This window comes from Bactrocera oleae, chromosome 5 (genome assembly GCF_042242935.1).
Source record: "Bactrocera oleae isolate idBacOlea1 chromosome 5, idBacOlea1, whole genome shotgun sequence".
Classification (NCBI taxonomy): Eukaryota; Metazoa; Arthropoda; class Insecta; order Diptera; family Tephritidae; genus Bactrocera; species Bactrocera oleae.
Window position 1 is genome coordinate 15,877,953 of NC_091539.1, and position 19,762 is coordinate 15,897,714.

The window sequence follows — 19,762 nt, forward strand, 5'->3', positions numbered from 1 at the left end:
TGGTACACATGTTCCTTGAAAAAAGAGTAAGGACCAGTAGATGGGCGTAATCGGACCACTGCCACGCCCATAAAACGCCATTAATCGAAAACGTATAAAGTGTCATATATAAGCCGTGATTTAAGATGCAGAACTCGAATTTGGCACAACGAATCACATTACACCCTAATAAGTTTAATGTATGTATGTTATCTTCCCAACCAATAAAGTTATATAACCCAAATTTGCACAGGATAAGTCTTTTCAACTCTAGATAGTGTGAAAATTGGTGAAATTGGATGATAGTATGCGGCATGTTAATTTCCAAATTAATGCAACCCTTCCCATTTCTCTGCCCTCAATATACCCCACATAATGAATTCCGTCTTCCCACCTGATTTAAAGTCGTTCAGATTGCTAAAAATTTAATATTTTTTTTAAGAAAGCTCTGAATCAGCTTGGAATGCTTATTCTAAACATCATATCCCTAATATAATGAATTCCGATCCTATGGTTGAGTTGATATCACGTGTATCTTATTTAAAGATGCTTTTAATACAATTTTGGTTGGCGCGAACTAGAATATAGTAATAAAACTAAGAAAGTCTAAACCTAAACCTTCAAAATAAATTAGATTTTAATCCATTCACGATTTCGTTGAACAATGAAGTTGAGCATAGGATAGGGTTATTTATGGAAAAACACATCGGGTCTCCTCGCCATTCCATACACATACATACGCACTCGTTTGTCGAAATTTTCCATGACTGTTCTGCATAAATGTGACTGAGTTTCATTGGTGATTGAGATTGATTGTTGAATCTCCTCCTTTAAAGCCTCCAGCCCAAAATCCACGTGTTCTCAGAACCCCAAAAACGGCAATTTCGGCGATTAACAAACATCAAGTTGAAAATGTGCTTCATTGCCTAAGATGAATTTAATGACACGAAATTTTCGAACTGCGGCCGCCAAGCTTTCATTATTTTTATACTCTCGGTTGTTTTCATCACCTGAAACTAATCGAGTTAGATATAGGGTTATGTATATATAAATGATCAGGATGAAGAGACGAGTTGAAACCCGGGTGACTGTCTGTTCGTCCGTCCGTCTGTGCAAGCTGTAACTTGAGTAAAAATTGAGATATCTTTATGAAACTTGGTACACATGTTTCTTGATACCGTAAGACGGTTGGTATTGCAGATGGGCGTAATCGGACCACTGCCACGCCCACAAAACGCCATTAATCAAAAACAAATAAATTGCCATAACTAAGCTCCACAACAAGATGCAAGACTCTTATTTGGTATACAGGATCATATTAGGGAGGGGCATCTGTAGTTTAAATATTTTTAAAGTGGGCGTGGTCCCGCCCCCTAATAAGTTTAATGTGCATATCTTTTATTTATATTTATTTATGAATTGTTTTACTTTTAATATAATTTAAGTATAAACTATCCTACCTTTTAAATTGAATCATACTGGACACAGTGTGCTAAATTTTACTAAAATCGATTCAGTAGTTTAGGAGATAACCCCGGAGTAAATGTGACACGAAAGAGAGAGCTGACTAAAAATAATAAAATACAAATTACAACAACATAGTTCTCAAATTGGAAATATAATACTGCGACTCAAAACTATAATTCTACTGAACTAATGAATGTGAGCCAATTATAACGTTAGTTAGAGGCTAATAAGGGTATTCAGACCGAACATGTTAATCTGGTAGTTTGTTAGTTGATACTTCGTTAAAACACCTACCTGTGAACAGTATTACTGCTCTATCTCAGTATTGTGATAAATTTTATTCTAAAACAGCTGATTCAATTTTATTAAATACTTACTTATTATAAATGTGTCTAAAATTATTTTGTATCGAGCGTGATATTGTTATTGTTTGGTTTTGATTTTATGATTCAAAAATAAATTTTGAAAGATTTCAACCAATGAAAATACGTTTTTTGACTGATAACTAAATACGAATAGATTGTAAATCATACAAAATCATCAAATTGTAAACAAAAAATTCATAAGGAAGACAAAAAACAGTTTTTTGTGACATTATGGATACAGACACTTCTTTCGTAAGAGGAAGCACGCTCCATATGGGCCGTTTCACATTGAGATTCAAAAGAGTCTGATGTTTTTCAAATTTTCTTTTGGTGTCGCTCTGGGCATTCACACGGTCAAAAAGAGTCCAGCAACTCGAGTCTAGTTTTTCTGCATTCCTTTTCACAAAATTTTCGTAAATATTTGTGCGGTACGACTGCGCAACACTGCGTGCTGCGTATTTCATTTGTATGTTGAGATGATGGTCACACATTTTGCTTGCAATGAATTACCATGAATATGGTAGAACAATATGCATAGTACAAGTACCTACCCGCTAAATAGTTTCAAAGAAATACTAAAGACGGGAATTCCCTAATCCACAAGAATGTATTGAATATCCGTTACTAATATTTTCAAGGCCAAATTTATAATAGGAATTTCCTAATCTTTAAGTATTAAAAACTCATAATTTCTTTACTCCATAATCTATATCTTAATTTTCTCCTTATTTACAATTTGTCATAATATTTCTATTATTCTATGCATACGTATTTGCATATTACATACAAAAATAGATAACAGAACTCAAATTTGCGATCGAATTCATTTGAAACCGAGCGCTCTTGCAACCATTCAAAGAATTTGAAAGTGAAAAGGAATGCTGAAAAGGGTAGCAGCGAGCTGTTACGAACAAGAACACAAAGCGTGCCACCCGAACACGAGTGGCACGGTCCCTTCGTCTTTCCTCGTCGTCCCCTCGCCCACAATAAACTGGTATGAGACTCTTTTGAGTCCCTGTGTGAAACGGCACTTTCGACACAAGCTTATATAATTGAATGATGGTAGCGAGCAGAAAATGTACTTTCCAGGGAACGACGCAATAAACAGCTGATTTGTCGTTCCCATGTAACGAAAAACTTATCAAGCTTGCCACACTGGTACTTCGACTAACGCATTAACAAAGCTGGTGTGAATACCCCTAATAATTCAAAAGCAGTAATAACAAATTGTAAACAATTTTCTTTACATATTTTATGAAATCTGTTCGGTTGCATAATTTGAACGAAATATTACCATAATGATGTCCGCGCCCGGTCATTGGAACGTACTCGTTTCCAGTTGTAGGAATAGGTTTTGTGAAAATATTAATGAAAACGTTGTGTTCCTGAAATTTGACCGGTTATGGGAGGTGTCCGGTTATAAGGACTGTCCGTAATGGGGAATTTTATGAAATGAAATATTGTACGTAAATATTTTTTTTAATTGTTGCTGTGTTTTTGATTCAAATTGTAACGAAAAAAGCATGAGCAGATCCTTGATAAGTTATTAGCCGCACTGATTATGGGGCGATATCTGTATTATAGTCTTCAAAATAGGCTTCTGAGCCAATACAAGCATGCCAAAGTTTAATTCAATTTCGTACACTTGTTATCAAGCATCCCTTTTACGATCTTTACTCGTATCTACTATCATATTTGTAAACGATTCAGGTCTTTTATTGCGAGTCTAGCATTGACGCTTTTCATCCCCAAAACATTAAACAAAATGTGTTGAGTCGATGTGTAAGAGATGACGACGATTTACAAGCACTGTTTCTTTAACTTTTTCATAGTTATCGGCATTAGCAGAAGTGGATGGAAGAATCGCATGAGGTAAGTTTTCGAAGACGACCTGAATGCTTTGTGCCACTTACATATTTGTGTTGCTGTGTGATAAAGTTTACTCCCAAAACACTTCTGCAACATTTTCAATTATTCCGTAGCTGTGATTCCAGTGGAAACCCAAATTTTCAAGCAAAGTCGTTAATTTTGTTTCATGGTAAATTTCGCCCGACAAACTTTTCACGTCGTAAACCAACAGCTGCTAAACAATATAACTGACATCTGGAAATCAAACTTCACACGTACATAAACAAGATTGTATCAATGTAGAAAATTTTTTTATAATCGATTCAGTTTGCGCTGTTTAAATGGACCAGTTTAATTTAAAATAGGAAGAATTCAAAGTTAAGTTGATGAAATAGTTGCAACAGAACAGCTGATAGAAAAATGGAAACAGAGTTGCTTTTGTTTTAATATCAAATTGAATGGTCTGTGTAGCCATTTTAGTGAAAGCGATTACGTTAAAGAACGTTCAAGGATTTGACTTTTATAAGGTATTCCACAATAACGCGGCCTTAGCGTTGAGGAAATTTAATTTTAAATTTAATAGCGCGTTTCGACTTCAAGTTGGGTGCTGTTACAGTTGTGAAATTGTGAAATTAGAAAAAAATGTGAACTTTTAATGATATATGTATATATAGTAAATTTCTATTTCTAAGCTTTATAAGATAAAGTCGACATAATCATAATGTATCAAGGTAATTCAATTTGACTTTAGCACATCGCCTTTCAATTATATAATTTAGAGAAAACAGTTAATCGTATTCATAAACACGTTGCTCATAAAAAAAAGGTATTTTTTTTATTTTTAATTAAGCTTCAAGTAACACGAAAAACAAAAAACACTTAACTGCGAAATATTATAGTGCCATATTTCTATTTCGCGGCACGTCCTTTTATACATTCAGTAACTGACACTAAAATAAATTATAACTAAAATAATGCATATACCAAAAGTTAGAAGTTTGTTGGAAAACCTTTCTTTGCTAGTACAGCAGTGCACCTTTTCTTCATAGATTCCACTAGAGCTTTACAGACTGAATTCCGAATTGAATACCACGCCTTTTGAACTTTTCCCCATTCCATCCCATTCTAAGCCAGTGATAACGCTCCATTATTTCCCGAATTCAAAACAGGGGTCCAACTCCGTACCACGAAAAACATCCCCGTATCATGAATTACCACCTCCATGTTTGAAAGTTTTTGTCGTTTATCGGGGATTCATTTCAGCATTCTTCGGACATCGAACCCAAACTTTTCCATCGCTACCTACCATATTTACCAATTAGATTCATCGGACCAAAGGATCTTACGCCACTTTTTTTTGCATTTTCTTCACCGGTTCAAGTGAAGTTCGCTGAAGCAAAAGCAATGCGATTGTTCCGCTGTTTTTTTTTTTGTCAACATTCTTTTCTTCAAGGCAACGGGAAACAGTTCTCGAATAATTTTCTTTGGATAGCTACAGAGGACTTCAAGGATCGCGTTTTTATAAAATCTCTATGTAATTGTCATCTTGAGACGTCGTTTTCGTCGTTCAATTCACATTCGTATGAAGATTTCGGCTTTTTTCTTCTATAAATAATACTTAATTATAACAAAATATCCTACAGCTTATATACTTACAATATAATTGTTTACTAAATAACGTCTATAATTGATATTTTTATTCCTTGATTCTATTTCTTTGTCACGATAACAAAAGCAAACTTTTGTTTAATTTGAACACAAAGATAACAGTAAAATGTAACAGAGCTATCATCATGGTGTTTTAAAAGATAAATATTGTAGGAATCGATTACTGGCAAAGCGTATCTGAAAATTTATCGGACAAATAATACAGATTGGTAATTATTTTGGAACCACCGATTTGATTCTATTTTATTGTCAGTGACTATACATATTGTATTATTGTACTGTACATATTGTATACGATACCATAATTTTATAAATACCCTTCTGATAACGCAGAAGATTATGTGAGTTTCAAATTTTTTTTTTCTTATTTCAAATCCGCTTAAAGTATTTATTGCAGACGCAAAGAAAAGTAATGATATTGTAAATAAATTAATAAAGTTCCACAACCTCTCACCTGTGTTATCATGGTCTTCTGCAATTGTAGCATACATACTTATGTATATAGTATTCAGAAAAATTAATAAATGTATATGGTTGTATATTCTCTAAGTCACATTTAAGAAATTTAGAACTTGTTAATATTTACATATGTTCCTAAATTATTAGTTGAGTTTGGTTGTCAGCCGAATTAAATCTGATGCCGTGCACTCTCTCTTTGTATGTACGATAGTACGTGTATTTTATAATCATTTAAACCATACGTCATAGTGAGCAAATAGTATTTGTACATTAATCATAACCGACATTGGACTTCGATAGTTAGACTGCGATCACATTTCCTTAGTTTATTTAATAAGTTAATATAAGTGTTTACAATTAGCAAACGTCTGCTGTATTGTATGAGTTTGTGGCAGCATATGCTTACATAAGCTCTCTATTATTTGCTATTATTGCATGCACTTTTACTTTCCATTCAGAATGCGAAACGAGTGTATTATGATATTACATATGTATGTGGAATATATGTCATCGGCCATACACTCTTCTTTGTTACTTGTAGCCTTATTTCAGATCACATTTCACTTGTTGTGACTTAATAAGGGGAAAATTGCGTCAATCGATGGCTTGAATACGAGCAATTAAATTAAAGTGGATAGACCGTATTATTGCATTAGTAATATTAAAATGTAAACATTTTCCTTTTTGTATCTCCATGACAGAACATAGTAGTTTTTCACACCTAACGGTTGCTTGTAACGGCAAACTCTAGCGAAGCATGTACTCAGATAAATATGGTCAGAATGTCTAGGCTTATTGGGCAAAATAGAAGCGACTACATTTTCTTTCCATATCAAACTATTTTGAATTTTATCAGTTTATTTAATTATATTTCAAATGCATTATTAAGGATGATTAGCTTAGTAAAATTGATCACAATTTCGCCTAACTCCTAAACGTTTATACGGATCTCGGCATCTTTATTATTTTTATACTCTCGCAACATGTTGCGCATAATAGTTTTGTTTACCTAACGGTTATCTGTAACACTTAAAACTAATAAAGATAGATATAGATTTACACATATATATAAATGATCAGAATGAGTCGAAAGATGGCTGTCTGTCTGTTCGTGAAATATCTTAATGAAACTTGTGAGATACCCCTATGTTCCTTGGCACACAAGGGAGGTTGGTATTACATATGGGCAGGATCGGACTATTGCCGCTCCCACAAATTACCGTTAATCGTAAACTTATTAAAAACCATAACCACCAACCAAACCATAAGGGATACTGGTTCAAAGCATGGTTATATGAATGTGCATCACAGGTTTAAAATCTTTTAATAAGTGGGCATAGCCTCGCCCTCTAATAGGTTTATTAAGCATAACTCACAAACAACTGAAGCTATTTTAACCGAATTTGCTGAGAAAAAGTCTTTTCAGCACATCTTTAAACGCCGTGAAACAACGAAAAGCGCGATTGCTCAATAAATAAATGCTTTCGACTCATTAAATTTTACACTCAAGATGGTACGGAAAGGCTTTATAAGAGTTGGTATTAAAATTGGACAATTGGGTGGCCCCACCCACCTTTAGGTGCATATCTCATAAACTATTTGACCAATATCAACCAAATTGGGTGTGTAAGTTTATTTCGACATTCTTATGCTATGGAGTGAAATCGGGCTTCAACCATGCCTACTTCCCACATATCACATATGATTCTTTCACTTTAGAGTATTTAAATCGACAGCCCATGTAGTTATCGAAAGAATACTTTTCACACAAAATGCGTTTAAGGTACAGACGTGATCGAAATAACAAGATCAACCAAAGCGAACATGGAAATCCAGGAATAAAATTTTTGCAAAAAACTTAAAACTTGTTTTGGGCAAACAGTTGTGTAAGGTTAGAGTTTTTGAAATATGCTAAACTTGGTTATCATATATATGTACGTTAATTTTTTTTTACCACTTTTTCGTGTTGCTTTGAGCCCGAAACGAACTGTTCTAAAAAATAAGAACAAAATATAAATAGTTATACGAAAATTTATTTAATGTGGAGAATGCTTTTGCATTTGGTATTAAGTTGTGCATACTCGATTTTTAATTATTTTGGTACATTTGGAGTGCTTAGAACTCACATCAGTGCGGTATCTAGAGAGAACTATATATTCCTAAGCTTTTTATGCTACTTTTTCATAGTTTTTGTAAATTTTTTGGTTTGGAGTCCCTTACCTCTCTTTTTATATCCATACAAAGGTATTCGATTGGATTAAGGTCAGGTTTTGCTATGAAACCTTTTGAGATATGCCTTCGGTTATTATTTTGATGAAATACCCATTGAAATGTCATATCCTCTTCGACATAAGTCAGAACCAAGTCTTCCAGATTATTATTAACATAATAAATTATGTCTTTAGTTCCTGTGATCCTCGAACTGTGACAGTCGAACTGAATAATCTTTGTCACATCGGTGCATAGAGCCTTGTGCCTGACTGACAGAGGTTGGCCTACAAACATTGGAACAAATTCAAGTAGCCGTTTTAAGTGTGCGCTTTTCAGTAAATATACTTTTCTGGGACTACGTGCTTTTAGGTTAGCCAAGATCAACCTTTTTTCTTTTATATGAAGTTGATATTGGCAATTGAAATTAATTTTTTACCTGCCTGGAAATTGTTAATGAGCACCTTTTGACGATTCATGTGATGAGATCATGCTGCCTATTAGAAGTTTGTTTGTGCCTGCCCCTCTTTTCAGCTTCTAGCGCCCTATATTGCAGTTTTATATCATTCTGTAAGTAACTTCCAATTTCTGCCTTATGTAGGCAAACATTTTCCTTTATGAAAGCATATTTTAATATCTTCCCTTTGGTCAGTAGAAGAATGTCGAGCTTCTCACGGTTTTAAAGGATTAATAATAATTTAAACTCCCCACTTGCTTAAATTCGCACTCAGATAAGAATATTAGAATGTAATGAACATTCATGTAGTCAAGATCCGGAAAATTCGGTGTCGATAATGGAAACCGCCTTTTTGATTTTGTTCTTATTTTTTCGGACAGACTGTTTCGGATTCAAAGCAGTAAAATGGATATGTTAACCAAGTTTTGTATTTTTTAAAAACTCTAACCACACACAACTGTTTGTCGAAAAAAGTTTAAATAAAATGTTTTTGCAAAAGTTTTATTAATGGATTTCTATTATTAAGTGAACGTATAATATTGAACAGCATAATTGGTCCACGAATTACCCCAACTTCCATATACTATACCCTCTTTAAACACTTTACTGTGAACATACTTTTTGCTCTATCTCAGTAGTGTGGTAAATTTTGTTCCAAAACAGTTAATTCAATTTTATTCAATACTTTTAAAAAAATTTTCTAAAATTATTTTGTAGTGAGTAGCAAATGTATTTATTCGCAATGATCCAATGAATTTTTTAGGCTACGTCCAAAACAAACAGTTGATTTGATGTTACCAAGTAACGAAAATAATTTCAAGCTTGTTACACTGCTACTCATGTTAATTTTAAATGTTAACAAATTAACAAAGCTGGTGTGAATACTCCTAATGATTTTCGTTATTCTAGCTTTTTCCTCATGTACCCAATATTAAATTTAGCCCCTTTAGTTGAGTTGAGATTAAATTAATTTTAAAATAAATATTAGTAATGAAACTAAGTGTGCCAACGATTTGATATATAGGTACATAAATGAATAAGATACCTAGTTCGATTGTAATCCATTCGGTTTCTTCGAAAAATGCATTTCGAATTCTTTTTTCGTTTTGCAACCATTGAAAGTATTGGCCCGTTTTTGATTATTGCAAATTGCGAGAGTATAAAATGTTCGGTTGTTCCCGAACTTCGCCCTTTCTTACTTGTTTTATTTACCATTTAACAAAAAAAAACCGAAATCTCGCTATGCATTAAAATTTAAAACTCGTGATTTGGATTCATTTGCAAAAGTGTCTAATTGTTTGTAGTTATCACTAAATAACTGCGAATGTTCGTGAATATGTACAATGTTTTTGCCAATTTTTGTGTGAAAATATTGTCTGTCGCGACAGCAACAACAATAATAATAAATTCAATTCGTATTATTATATGTCGTTACCTATAATGAAAAGCAAAATATTGAAATTTTTTATTGATTACGATTTACTACATCATATTACACACTATGTTTGTATGTACTAAATTGTATGCTTCAGCTATCAGATAAACCTAAGTTTTAACCAAAACTAAAATTTTCTTTCAATATGCGTAGTTTCTATTTTATTTCGTTTTTTTCTTCTTCTATAAACCTCTGAAAGGTGATGTTACGTTCTTTGAATGCTTGGTGACGATATGTAGATATACATAACTGTCGGGACTTATCTTTAGTGTTTGAATTTATGGATAGCTAAATTAGAAGTTCTTAATCTCATTTTCATCTGAAGTTACCTAAATTTTTAAGAACTTAATATATATTTACTACAAATCAAGAACAATTATGGTTTTGTTCAAATGGCCAATCTAATCAAGTAATAAACGGATTGATCATATCGCCCAAAGAAAGGCGATGATGCTAATATATTCATAAATCTTTTTAAGCCCGATTAAACATATTTTATCGCTAGCAAAATTACGTTAGTCTAATAGTACGTTTTATTTTTATTCTGAACTAGAGTATTAGGAATCACAACGATATTTATTCAAAAATATTTGATATGACTTTTAACACTTTCCATGTCCATTTTTGTGTCGCGAAGGAACAAGAAGATATTCACATTCTAATAAGTTCCAATATTCGCTCCCTCTTACCTGGTAGTAGACCAACAATAAAAATTTTAAATCTAAATACTAACCCAGCATTTGGATAACTGCACTTAGTTTAGGTATGTTTTGGCTACTTTCATAAGAAAGACGTTGTGAATTTGTTATTATTAAAAGCAATAGAAGTTAGACTAGTATATATACTAGTTGCATATATGCAAAGCTTGTATTAATTTACTAGTAACATCGTTATAAATGTACTTAGTGTATTCACATACGACTATAGATACAAGCAGACATGATATATGTGCTTCTTCCATTTTAAACCCCCAAAAGAGGTTAGTGAAAGCATTTTTTAATGGAATATAATTGCAAAAAGTATATTAACTTGCAAGCGCAAGTGCAACTGGAAAGAAAATCTCTAAGCAAAATTATTATTATTTTATCATTTTTCTCGGTAAGTATAATATCGCCGAATTTATTTTTACATAACCTAATGGGCCATTTAAACAATTTATTAATAGTAATAAAGAATTACAATGTACTAAATATTCCAAAAGCCACTATATACAATACATGAACTGATTATAATTTTAATTTTGTAGGTATATTTCTTATTACTCGAATTGCCTTCCTTACATTCAGATAAAGTCAGTAAAATGAAAGCAACGTTACGTTTAATAGTGAGCAATATAGTCGTGTTATTCGAATTTTTGTTCCCCAAGTCAATATTAATCATCTTTGTGCTAAATACAGTAAGACCTCGCTTAAGATACGTAGGACACTTTCCATCGAAATAGAGCGTAATGCGAAACAGCGCTTAACGGAACATGTAAATAATGGAGTTAGGGGAAGATGAATATAAAATTGGTTTGGTATTCAATTTATTATTTGTTAAAAAAAATTATAAAACTATAAGTTCCTATAAAAACGAATAAAATTTTAAGTCAGTCATATCAATAATTCTATTGTAGTTTGTGTTTCTAATTTTCTGCCTTTTTGTCAAGCAGGCATATAATGTAGTTGGCGTTTTTCGTTTACGATCTGTTAGAAGTTGTTGATAAGTGTTATTCCAAGAAAGGTTTATGTTTCCTATAGTATTTATGATATTGTAGTTTTTCCAAACTTCTCTTATTGATTGCTTCGCTTCTAACGTCTTGGTCCATTGGTTGGATTAATGTATGTATGTGTGTATTCGGATGCACAATTGCAGGGAGTCCACGGATTCAAATAAAAAAGCATAACATCGTAGCAGGAAATAAGCTGGCAGATATGACCAGAACTCTTCTTCACCGTGGGTTCTCCTCTGGCGCCAAGTACAACTCAAAATTTTTTCGAGTGCTAGGGCTGGATCAAATTTTAGAAAGAGGCAGGGACAATAGGCCGCGGATCGTAGTGCAAAAGTCATTTACTGAGCTAAAATTAATAAAAAAAGATGATCTCATTCAAACTTAGTATGAGGGATATGGTTTAGTCGAATCCTATTGAACGCTTCGATTGTGTATAAATTATTGTATTTGTTTATATGAGTGAAATCTAAAAACGAAATAGCTGTACTTAAAATCAATAAACTTTTTATATTCATGTTTAATTTTATAAAATTCTATAGCGAATTTTCATAAACTAATTTTATTCTTATTTTAAATAAAATTGTAACTATCCTCTTTAATATAAATTTTTGTTTATCTTATTTCAGCTAACTAATCATGTGAAGTGTTGTAATTAATCTGATGGAAGTATCCTAAATACTGTGAGTTATAAAAAAGTACAGCACAAAATCAGCAATTTAAAGTACACAAGTTGTAAGTTTGATTGACCATTGTTGCAAACATGTCAGAAGACAACGCTTTTAAGGATGGTGACATCGTTTGGGTTAAACTGGGCAACAACTGGTGGCCCGGTGAAGTAACCGATGTGCATCGCCAACCTGATGACCTTCTCAAACAACTAAGGAAGAAACCCTATTGCGTTGTAAAATTTTTCCAAGAAGATGCCTAGTCAGTATAATTATTAATATTGAATATCCTATTCCTATAAATAATTGGCTGCTGATCTTGTTCGTATATTTTTAGTGAATATATAAAGAGTGCAAAACAAATATTTCCTTTCCAATGCAGCAAAAAAGATGAGTTCATTAAAAAGGGGACGGGTGAGTATATAGTTGTACACCATATGTTAATTTGTTTTTTTTAATATCATTATGTACAAAATAATATTTTCTTTTTTTCAAACAGCTTTATATAATGCCAAAAATAAATTTATGGAGAAGTTTCCTTCAGATGTGGAGATCGCTGAACGTTTAACACGTAAAGCTATTGATTCAGATTTGTTGATTATAAATGATCGTCCAGATAGCATTGTCAAGGCAATACTAGGACCAACTTTTACACGACGTAGTAATGATTATTACGACAATGAATACATCCATAGTTCTACCAATGACTACAACAATAAGCGCAGAAGTGGGGTAGGTTCAAATACTAATCACGTTATTTTAATTAGTTTTATAAGTTTACTTCCAATGGAACGTAGTCACTCATTTCAGAAGGTTCATAACGAAAACTTTATTATTATTTAAGAAGCTGCAGAAGTAGAAAAGCTTCAACGACTGTCGAGACTGCTACACCAGGAAGAATTCCTCTAAATTATTTTAATATTTTTCAAGGGTAGTTTAAAGTCTAGTAAATGTATAGGTCGAGACCCACTTTAGATTATTCCCTATCCTCTACAAGTATTTGTGCTACCAACGATTTTTAGAAGCTTATTTGTGAAAGGGACTCGTTCTTCACATTAAATATCTAGTATTTTCAATATAACTGTGATCGTGTGGAAGAGTACCTTGAGTCGAGTTATAGACAATATTTCTAGTATTAGAACTTTATACATAAAATTTCAAATATTACATTTTACAAAGAAATTATGTTTCTAAACGTTTTTTTTTCATAATAAGGAGTTAAATTTTCAAACGATTTTTACTTGCCTTTCAAGGATTCTGTAACAAAAATCCTCAACATTACACCAAAACGTACAACCACAACAACAATAACAACAAACCGTACTCCAGATATAGGAAAATCACTAGCTTCACCGCATATCACTTCAAGTTTCGTAACGAACTCTACTCCCAGCAGTGCTGAAACGAATTTTTATCGATGTAATCTGTGCGATTTCTCTAGCCAAAGACAAAATGTCATGATATTACATCGACGCACACATAGCTGTACTGGCACGCCAACATCCGCACAGACACCTTCAACGTCCAATGCACGGAAGATACCTTCGGCTACTATAACGTCAGAAAGCGAGTCTAAGAGCTATATCGCTGCGATGACTTGGAAGCTTCAATCGCCTGCAACATCTTCGAAATGCGAACCTAACTCTTTGAGCGAAGATGATGATCAAAAATATTCTGCAATACTTGACACCAGGACATTTCACATAGCAAAGTCCACAAAAAGTGAAATCTTGTCACCGGTGAATAGTCGAAACGTTAGTGGCACCAAACACAAGCCTTATCCGCTGGCCGGAAGCGAAAGAGCAAGTCGGTCTGCTGCTGCAAGCACGTCGCGGGAGAAATCATACACATCGTTGCGAATTGATGCCGATGTAAAAGAAATTACGTTACCCGACGGAATGCCGGTTTCTTCCATAAAGGGAGAGCTTAAATTGAGTATTGAAGATGATACCACCGATAACTCATCGTCACACACGACGGAGGACTTGTTGAGATCATGCAGTCCGCGAAAGCGCAACATTGATTCTGGTGAAATTATGGATAACAAATCGACCATGTTGAAAAGTACGGCTGAAGAAATGCGCCTGCGGCTACTGGCTGATTGGAGCGACGGTGAAAAAGAGGATGAGTTGGTTGACGATGTAAAACTGAATTCCAATCTGGAAATGCCTTCAAAGATGGAAACACCACAATACAAACTAGATAAGTTAACAACAACGTCAACAACTGAAGTGAAAAGTGAAAACAGTTCATTTGATTTGGCGACACGAATATGTGCGACAATAAATAACTTTGGTGCACAAACTTCAAATCAGACTCAACATCAAAATCGTATTAGAAACATACCGAAGAAGGATCGACGTGACGCCGTATTAAAAGAATTCATAAATGATTATACTGTAGAGTTGCCCACAGTAGTTGAAAATATGGAGAATATAAACTGTAATAGCAGCAGCAGCTCCGATTCTGTGGTTGTAGTAGGGGTTGTGCCACCAAATAGTGGTGAAACAATTATTCTCGATGACAACACTGGCACTGATGGTGAAACAGAATCAACGGTTGGCAAAGATGGATTGGTGAGAAATGAAGCATCGAAGAATAATATACAATTCAATTATATTACAATAGATAAAATAAATGTTGCGCGCGTGGTACAAGAAGAACATTTATCTGAGGAACATCTAGAGGAGTCGAATATAGAAACGGAAGTACAAGTGCCAATGGAATGCACTGACATATCAGCTAACCAAGAGCAAGTGTCAGAACTTGAAGATAGACAAAATGAAGAATTTCAGTCGGAGCAACAAGAAAACGCAGAAACATTAACTTTAGTTTCCAACGAAACGGGAGAACTTGAATTTGAAACCACTGAGGAAAATGTACAAAGCGAACCGAGACAAGAAATTAAAAACTTGAAGTCAGAAAGCGAAAATGTGAAGCAACCGAAACAAAAAAGTCGCGGGAAGGGACAAAAATCAAATAAAAGACAGAAGAATCCAAAGGAAATTCTTAAAGATAGTTTTGAAAATACAACAGCAAATAAAATGGTAGAGGAATTGCCAAACGTACATACTGCACATGAAATAGTGGCAGAACTTACCCCAGTGTCACCACAGTGCTTAAAAGAAGAAGAGCAACCTCAGACCAGCGCGCCTGTGAACCCACGTACCGATTGCTTTGATTTTCAAGATGAAGAAGATGATACTAGCAGCGATGCTTTAAAATCTATAGCCGATTTCAAAAAGAAATATCTTTCCCCGGAGAAAGGACAAGACAAATCTCAGACTGATAATAGCATATTGCCCGAAAACGAACGACGACTTTCAAGTGAGCAGAGGGATCAACAGCTGGCGGATGACATCGAAAAATTGCTTGAACAAACAACAGCACCCAATATTGCTGAGGAGGGATGTCTCGCGGTTGTTTCCCCAACACAGTCTTTCGGTAGCACCAAGGAGGAGTTGCCAGTTAAGGGCTTACCGATTAAGGAACGAGGTAAACGTATATTCAAGTCTCGTAATCGCTCAAGGATTGAAGATCCGCCTACATCAACAGCAGATAGTTTGGAAATTGTTTTGTCAGGGCAAGCAATTGCTACAGTGACAAAAATGGACGAAAATGGAATGGTGACAGTTACTGAGCAACTCCAACTCGAGGAAAAAAATAAGTTTAGTGAGAAAGTTGAATCGGAGATAAAAGCTAAGCAACAAAAACAATCTGCTTCTATAGATGGCGTCGATGAGTATGAAAATGCATACCAATCTGCGGCATTTACAGCACCTGCGTTAGAAATGAATGATGTAAAAACGAATGATTTTCAAGTAATGGAACAAGATAAAGAGAATGAAGGAAATGTTGAAATCGTGCGCCTCGATTCCGTCGAGGAAACTACTATTTTAAAAGTAAAAAATTTAAAAAATGGTTCATTAGCTACTCCTAATACGACGATAGAGGTCTTACATTGTGCAAGCTTGGAACAAAAGAAATCCACAATTATAGAAAATAATGAAACAAATTTATGTCCAACAGAGACACAGATTTACAATCCTGATGATTTACAATTCTCAAAGCAAAATATTGAAGACACAGAACAAAAGAACGGATGTGAAACCGAAAATTTAGAGCCAATTAAGGAGGACAATGTAAAAGAACCTCAAAATTTTTCACCACATGAGAAACTTGAAGATGAACTGAAAACACTAAAAGAGCATAATAATACTGCCGACAATGCGGCATCCTTAGAGGGCATTCAAGAAACCTGCGATGAACCGACTCGTGCAGTCGAGCAAGAAAGTCTCAAAGAGAAGTTTAAATCTAATGCTACAACCGGAAGAGAAATGATAAATGAAGATTTTAGTAATGATTTAAAAATTCTTCCACCCACAACGGCATTGCCTAATATACAGAATGAAATAATATTGATCGATACATATACGGCAGTAGACAAAGAACAATCTGTAGTCGCGGTCATAGAGCAACAGACAAATAATGGTGATAAACAGTTGGAACAAGAAACGGAGAATTGTTTGGTTGTAAATATGAAGAATGATGTAGTGGAAGAACAACAACAATGCATCATGTTGTTAGGGGAAGAAGTACCACAAAGTCGCCTCACTTCGCCAACTGACGACAACAGTTCGATTTGCATTTCAGAAGCGGGTGCAGAGTTTGGATCGCCCACCTCAATGTTAGACGATGAACGTTTGCCAACGTTGACTGATAGGCTGATGACACCCACCGATGGGTTGGTTGAGACAATACCTACACGAACCGAAGAGTCTAAAATACTAGTTGAACAAGAAATGAATGTTGAAGGAGAACATGAAAATGTAAGCGATAGACAAAATAAAAAGATAGAATCAATAGACAAAGTTCTTGTACCATTGATTGAAGGCAAAGAAGTTGCAATAACTAAAATCCAGAAAATATTGGGAGAGGTAGTAGAAGACATAGTACGTAAAAGTGAAATGAATGAAAATGAAACCCATACAGCTGTGGAAGAATGCGATGGAAATGCTAAAGATGAAAACACCAGTTTCATAGCAACAAGCGTACCAAAAAATATGGAATCTGAATTGGAAGAAGAGGAGCTTTTGAAAGAGAAAAATCAGAATAACCGCGAAACAAGTGATGTGAATAACTCTCTTATTGAACATTCAAAAATTTCCGAAAACAATAAAAATGATAAGTCAAATTTTTTAGAATGCAATGATAATGTAGTTAATACACCGCGTAGTGGAACCGATGAAATTCATTTAAAGTGTGTAGAAATTAGGAAGCCTGAAATCCAAAACCAAACTGAAATTGTTAAAGAATTGACGTGTGAAGTCCCATTCGAGACACAGCAGAAAGAAACTGAAACAGGAGACATTGTGAATAATGTTATTGAAGAGCATAATGAAGAGAACGAAAATCACCTGTCAAAGGAGGAAGACAACATTGTGGAAAATAAATTAATTGAAGAGCAGTTGCAGATTGAAAATGGCGCAAAACAAGAAGGCGACAAAACACTGAGCACGGATTTTTTAAATAATGAAGTGTCTAATGAAGCATTAGCTAAAGATTTTGAGCATGCACAGCATGAGTATTCCGATGCAGATGACGATTTCATCGAGAGTCCACCTCATGAGCCGCTTTCCGGACATGAAGGGGAAGGTGATACAGAAAAATCTGCGCCAAAACCAAAATTATTGAATAAAACACATAAGCGTCGTGCAAATGCAACACAAGATAAATTGAATATACAAGTTGAGGCTAAGGTGGATCCTAATAAATCTGTAACATCGAATTCAGTAAACAACTCAACAAAATCATTTTCCGAATTTACCAAAGATAAAACCAGTAGAAAACGACAGGCCCGATCGGCGAAACAACGGCAAGAGAGATCGAATGATTTTATGAAAGAGCTGGATTTATCAGATTTAAATGAGAAAAATAATACGACGCTATGTCAAAACCAACGAAAAGCAATGAAAGTTGCAAAATTAGCGGAAAAAGAAACCGAAACATATACAAGAAACGATGATGTTGTTGTTGCAGGAGAACCAAAAGATGCTGTCGCCGATCAAATAGGAGTTGATAACCTGAATATAACAACTTCACAAATACAAAATGAAAAATCTGAACCCAAATTGATCGTTTTGTCCACCGATACATGCGGTAATCCACAACCACACGAGCAGGTTATTGAATTACCAACTGGCCAAGCTGCCGTAAATTTCACACCTACAGTAAAATTTGGATGTTCTCGCAAACGACGTAGCGCTACAAAACCAGCTCCTCGACGTAATGTGGTCGCGGTCCAAAATTTAGTAATACAAGAGAACGATTTAAATAACGAAGAAGAGGGCGTACAGCGTGTGAAGAGTAGAAATGTAGAGAACCCAAATATCAACAATACAAGTATTGAAAATATGCAAACAGATGAGGAGATCAAAACTACGCCAAATGAGATAACAAACTATGAAGATGAAAATAAGAGTAATTATTTGGAGGAAGTGGAAGGGTCAGAACAAACCGTCGAATGTAATGATAATGAACCAGCAGACTCTCTTATAATAGAGGACGACCAGTGCATAATTGAAGAAGTATACCTAAATGATACAGTGTCAGTGCAACAAATAGCAATTGAGGAATCGCCAGATAATGATACCACAAAAGATGAAAACACTTCAGAATCAACCGCCTCAGAGTTAAATTCGTTTCCTTCTATTGATGAACAAAACGCAGTGGAATATGTGAATTACTCTTCAATTGAACATCAACAACCGATCGAAGAGGTAATAGTTGGCGCTGCCAACACAGTAGAAGCGGCCACGGGCATTGACTCGCTACAAAACATGGACGAGAGCCCGAATATTGGAAATGAGATGTTAAATAAGCGACTGGTATCTCCCATTAATCCACATTCTAAAGCAGATAACACATGGTGAGTATACACAGTAGTGGTCACGAATTTAGCACACTCACATTGTTTTCAAATAAATATGTGAATGTATATTTTTAGTGTAGTATTACATATGCATATTAATTATGTATCTGTAAAGAAAAAAATAAAAACTGAATTTTATAGCCTGGACACGAAGTTAGCACATTCGCCAGTTTTTTCAATTTGCACTTTCGAAACTTGCCTTGACAGAATTCAATTCCTATTTTAGTATATGGTTTGAAATCCTCTATTTTTGATAACTTCTGTATATCTTTTACTTAAACTTTCAACTAAAATTTCGCATCGTCTCTTCGGAATATCAAGCATTTCGGATTTTAATCCACAGAACAGAATTCAATTCTTATTTTAGTATATGGTTTGAAATCCTCTATTTTTGATAACTTCTGTATATCTTTTACTTAAACTTTCAACTAAAATTTCGCATCGTCTCTTCGGAATATCAAGCATTTCGGATTTTAATCCACAATTTTGCTAAGTTCACCGTTTTTTTGGTTCCACGTGATGTTCCATGTCATTCAAAAATTCTCAATTGAATTGAGATCGGGAGGCAA

At 34.3% G+C, this 19,762-nt stretch overlaps 1 protein-coding gene across 1 annotated transcript in view; it reads left to right on the forward strand.

Annotated features, from left to right (window-relative positions):
* Positions 1–19,762, forward strand: part of LOC106621527 (titin homolog) — a 73,201-nt gene that overhangs the window by 43,341 nt on the left and 10,098 nt on the right. The window contains exons 2-5 of the mRNA XM_070110601.1: positions 12,224–12,524; positions 12,600–12,676; positions 12,762–12,994; positions 13,516–19,190. Of these exons, the coding sequence (XP_069966702.1) occupies positions 12,358–12,524; positions 12,600–12,676; positions 12,762–12,994; positions 13,516–19,190 (6,152 nt within the window). The 5' untranslated portion in view covers positions 12,224–12,357. The remainder of the gene's footprint in view (positions 1–12,223; positions 12,525–12,599; positions 12,677–12,761; positions 12,995–13,515; positions 19,191–19,762) is intronic.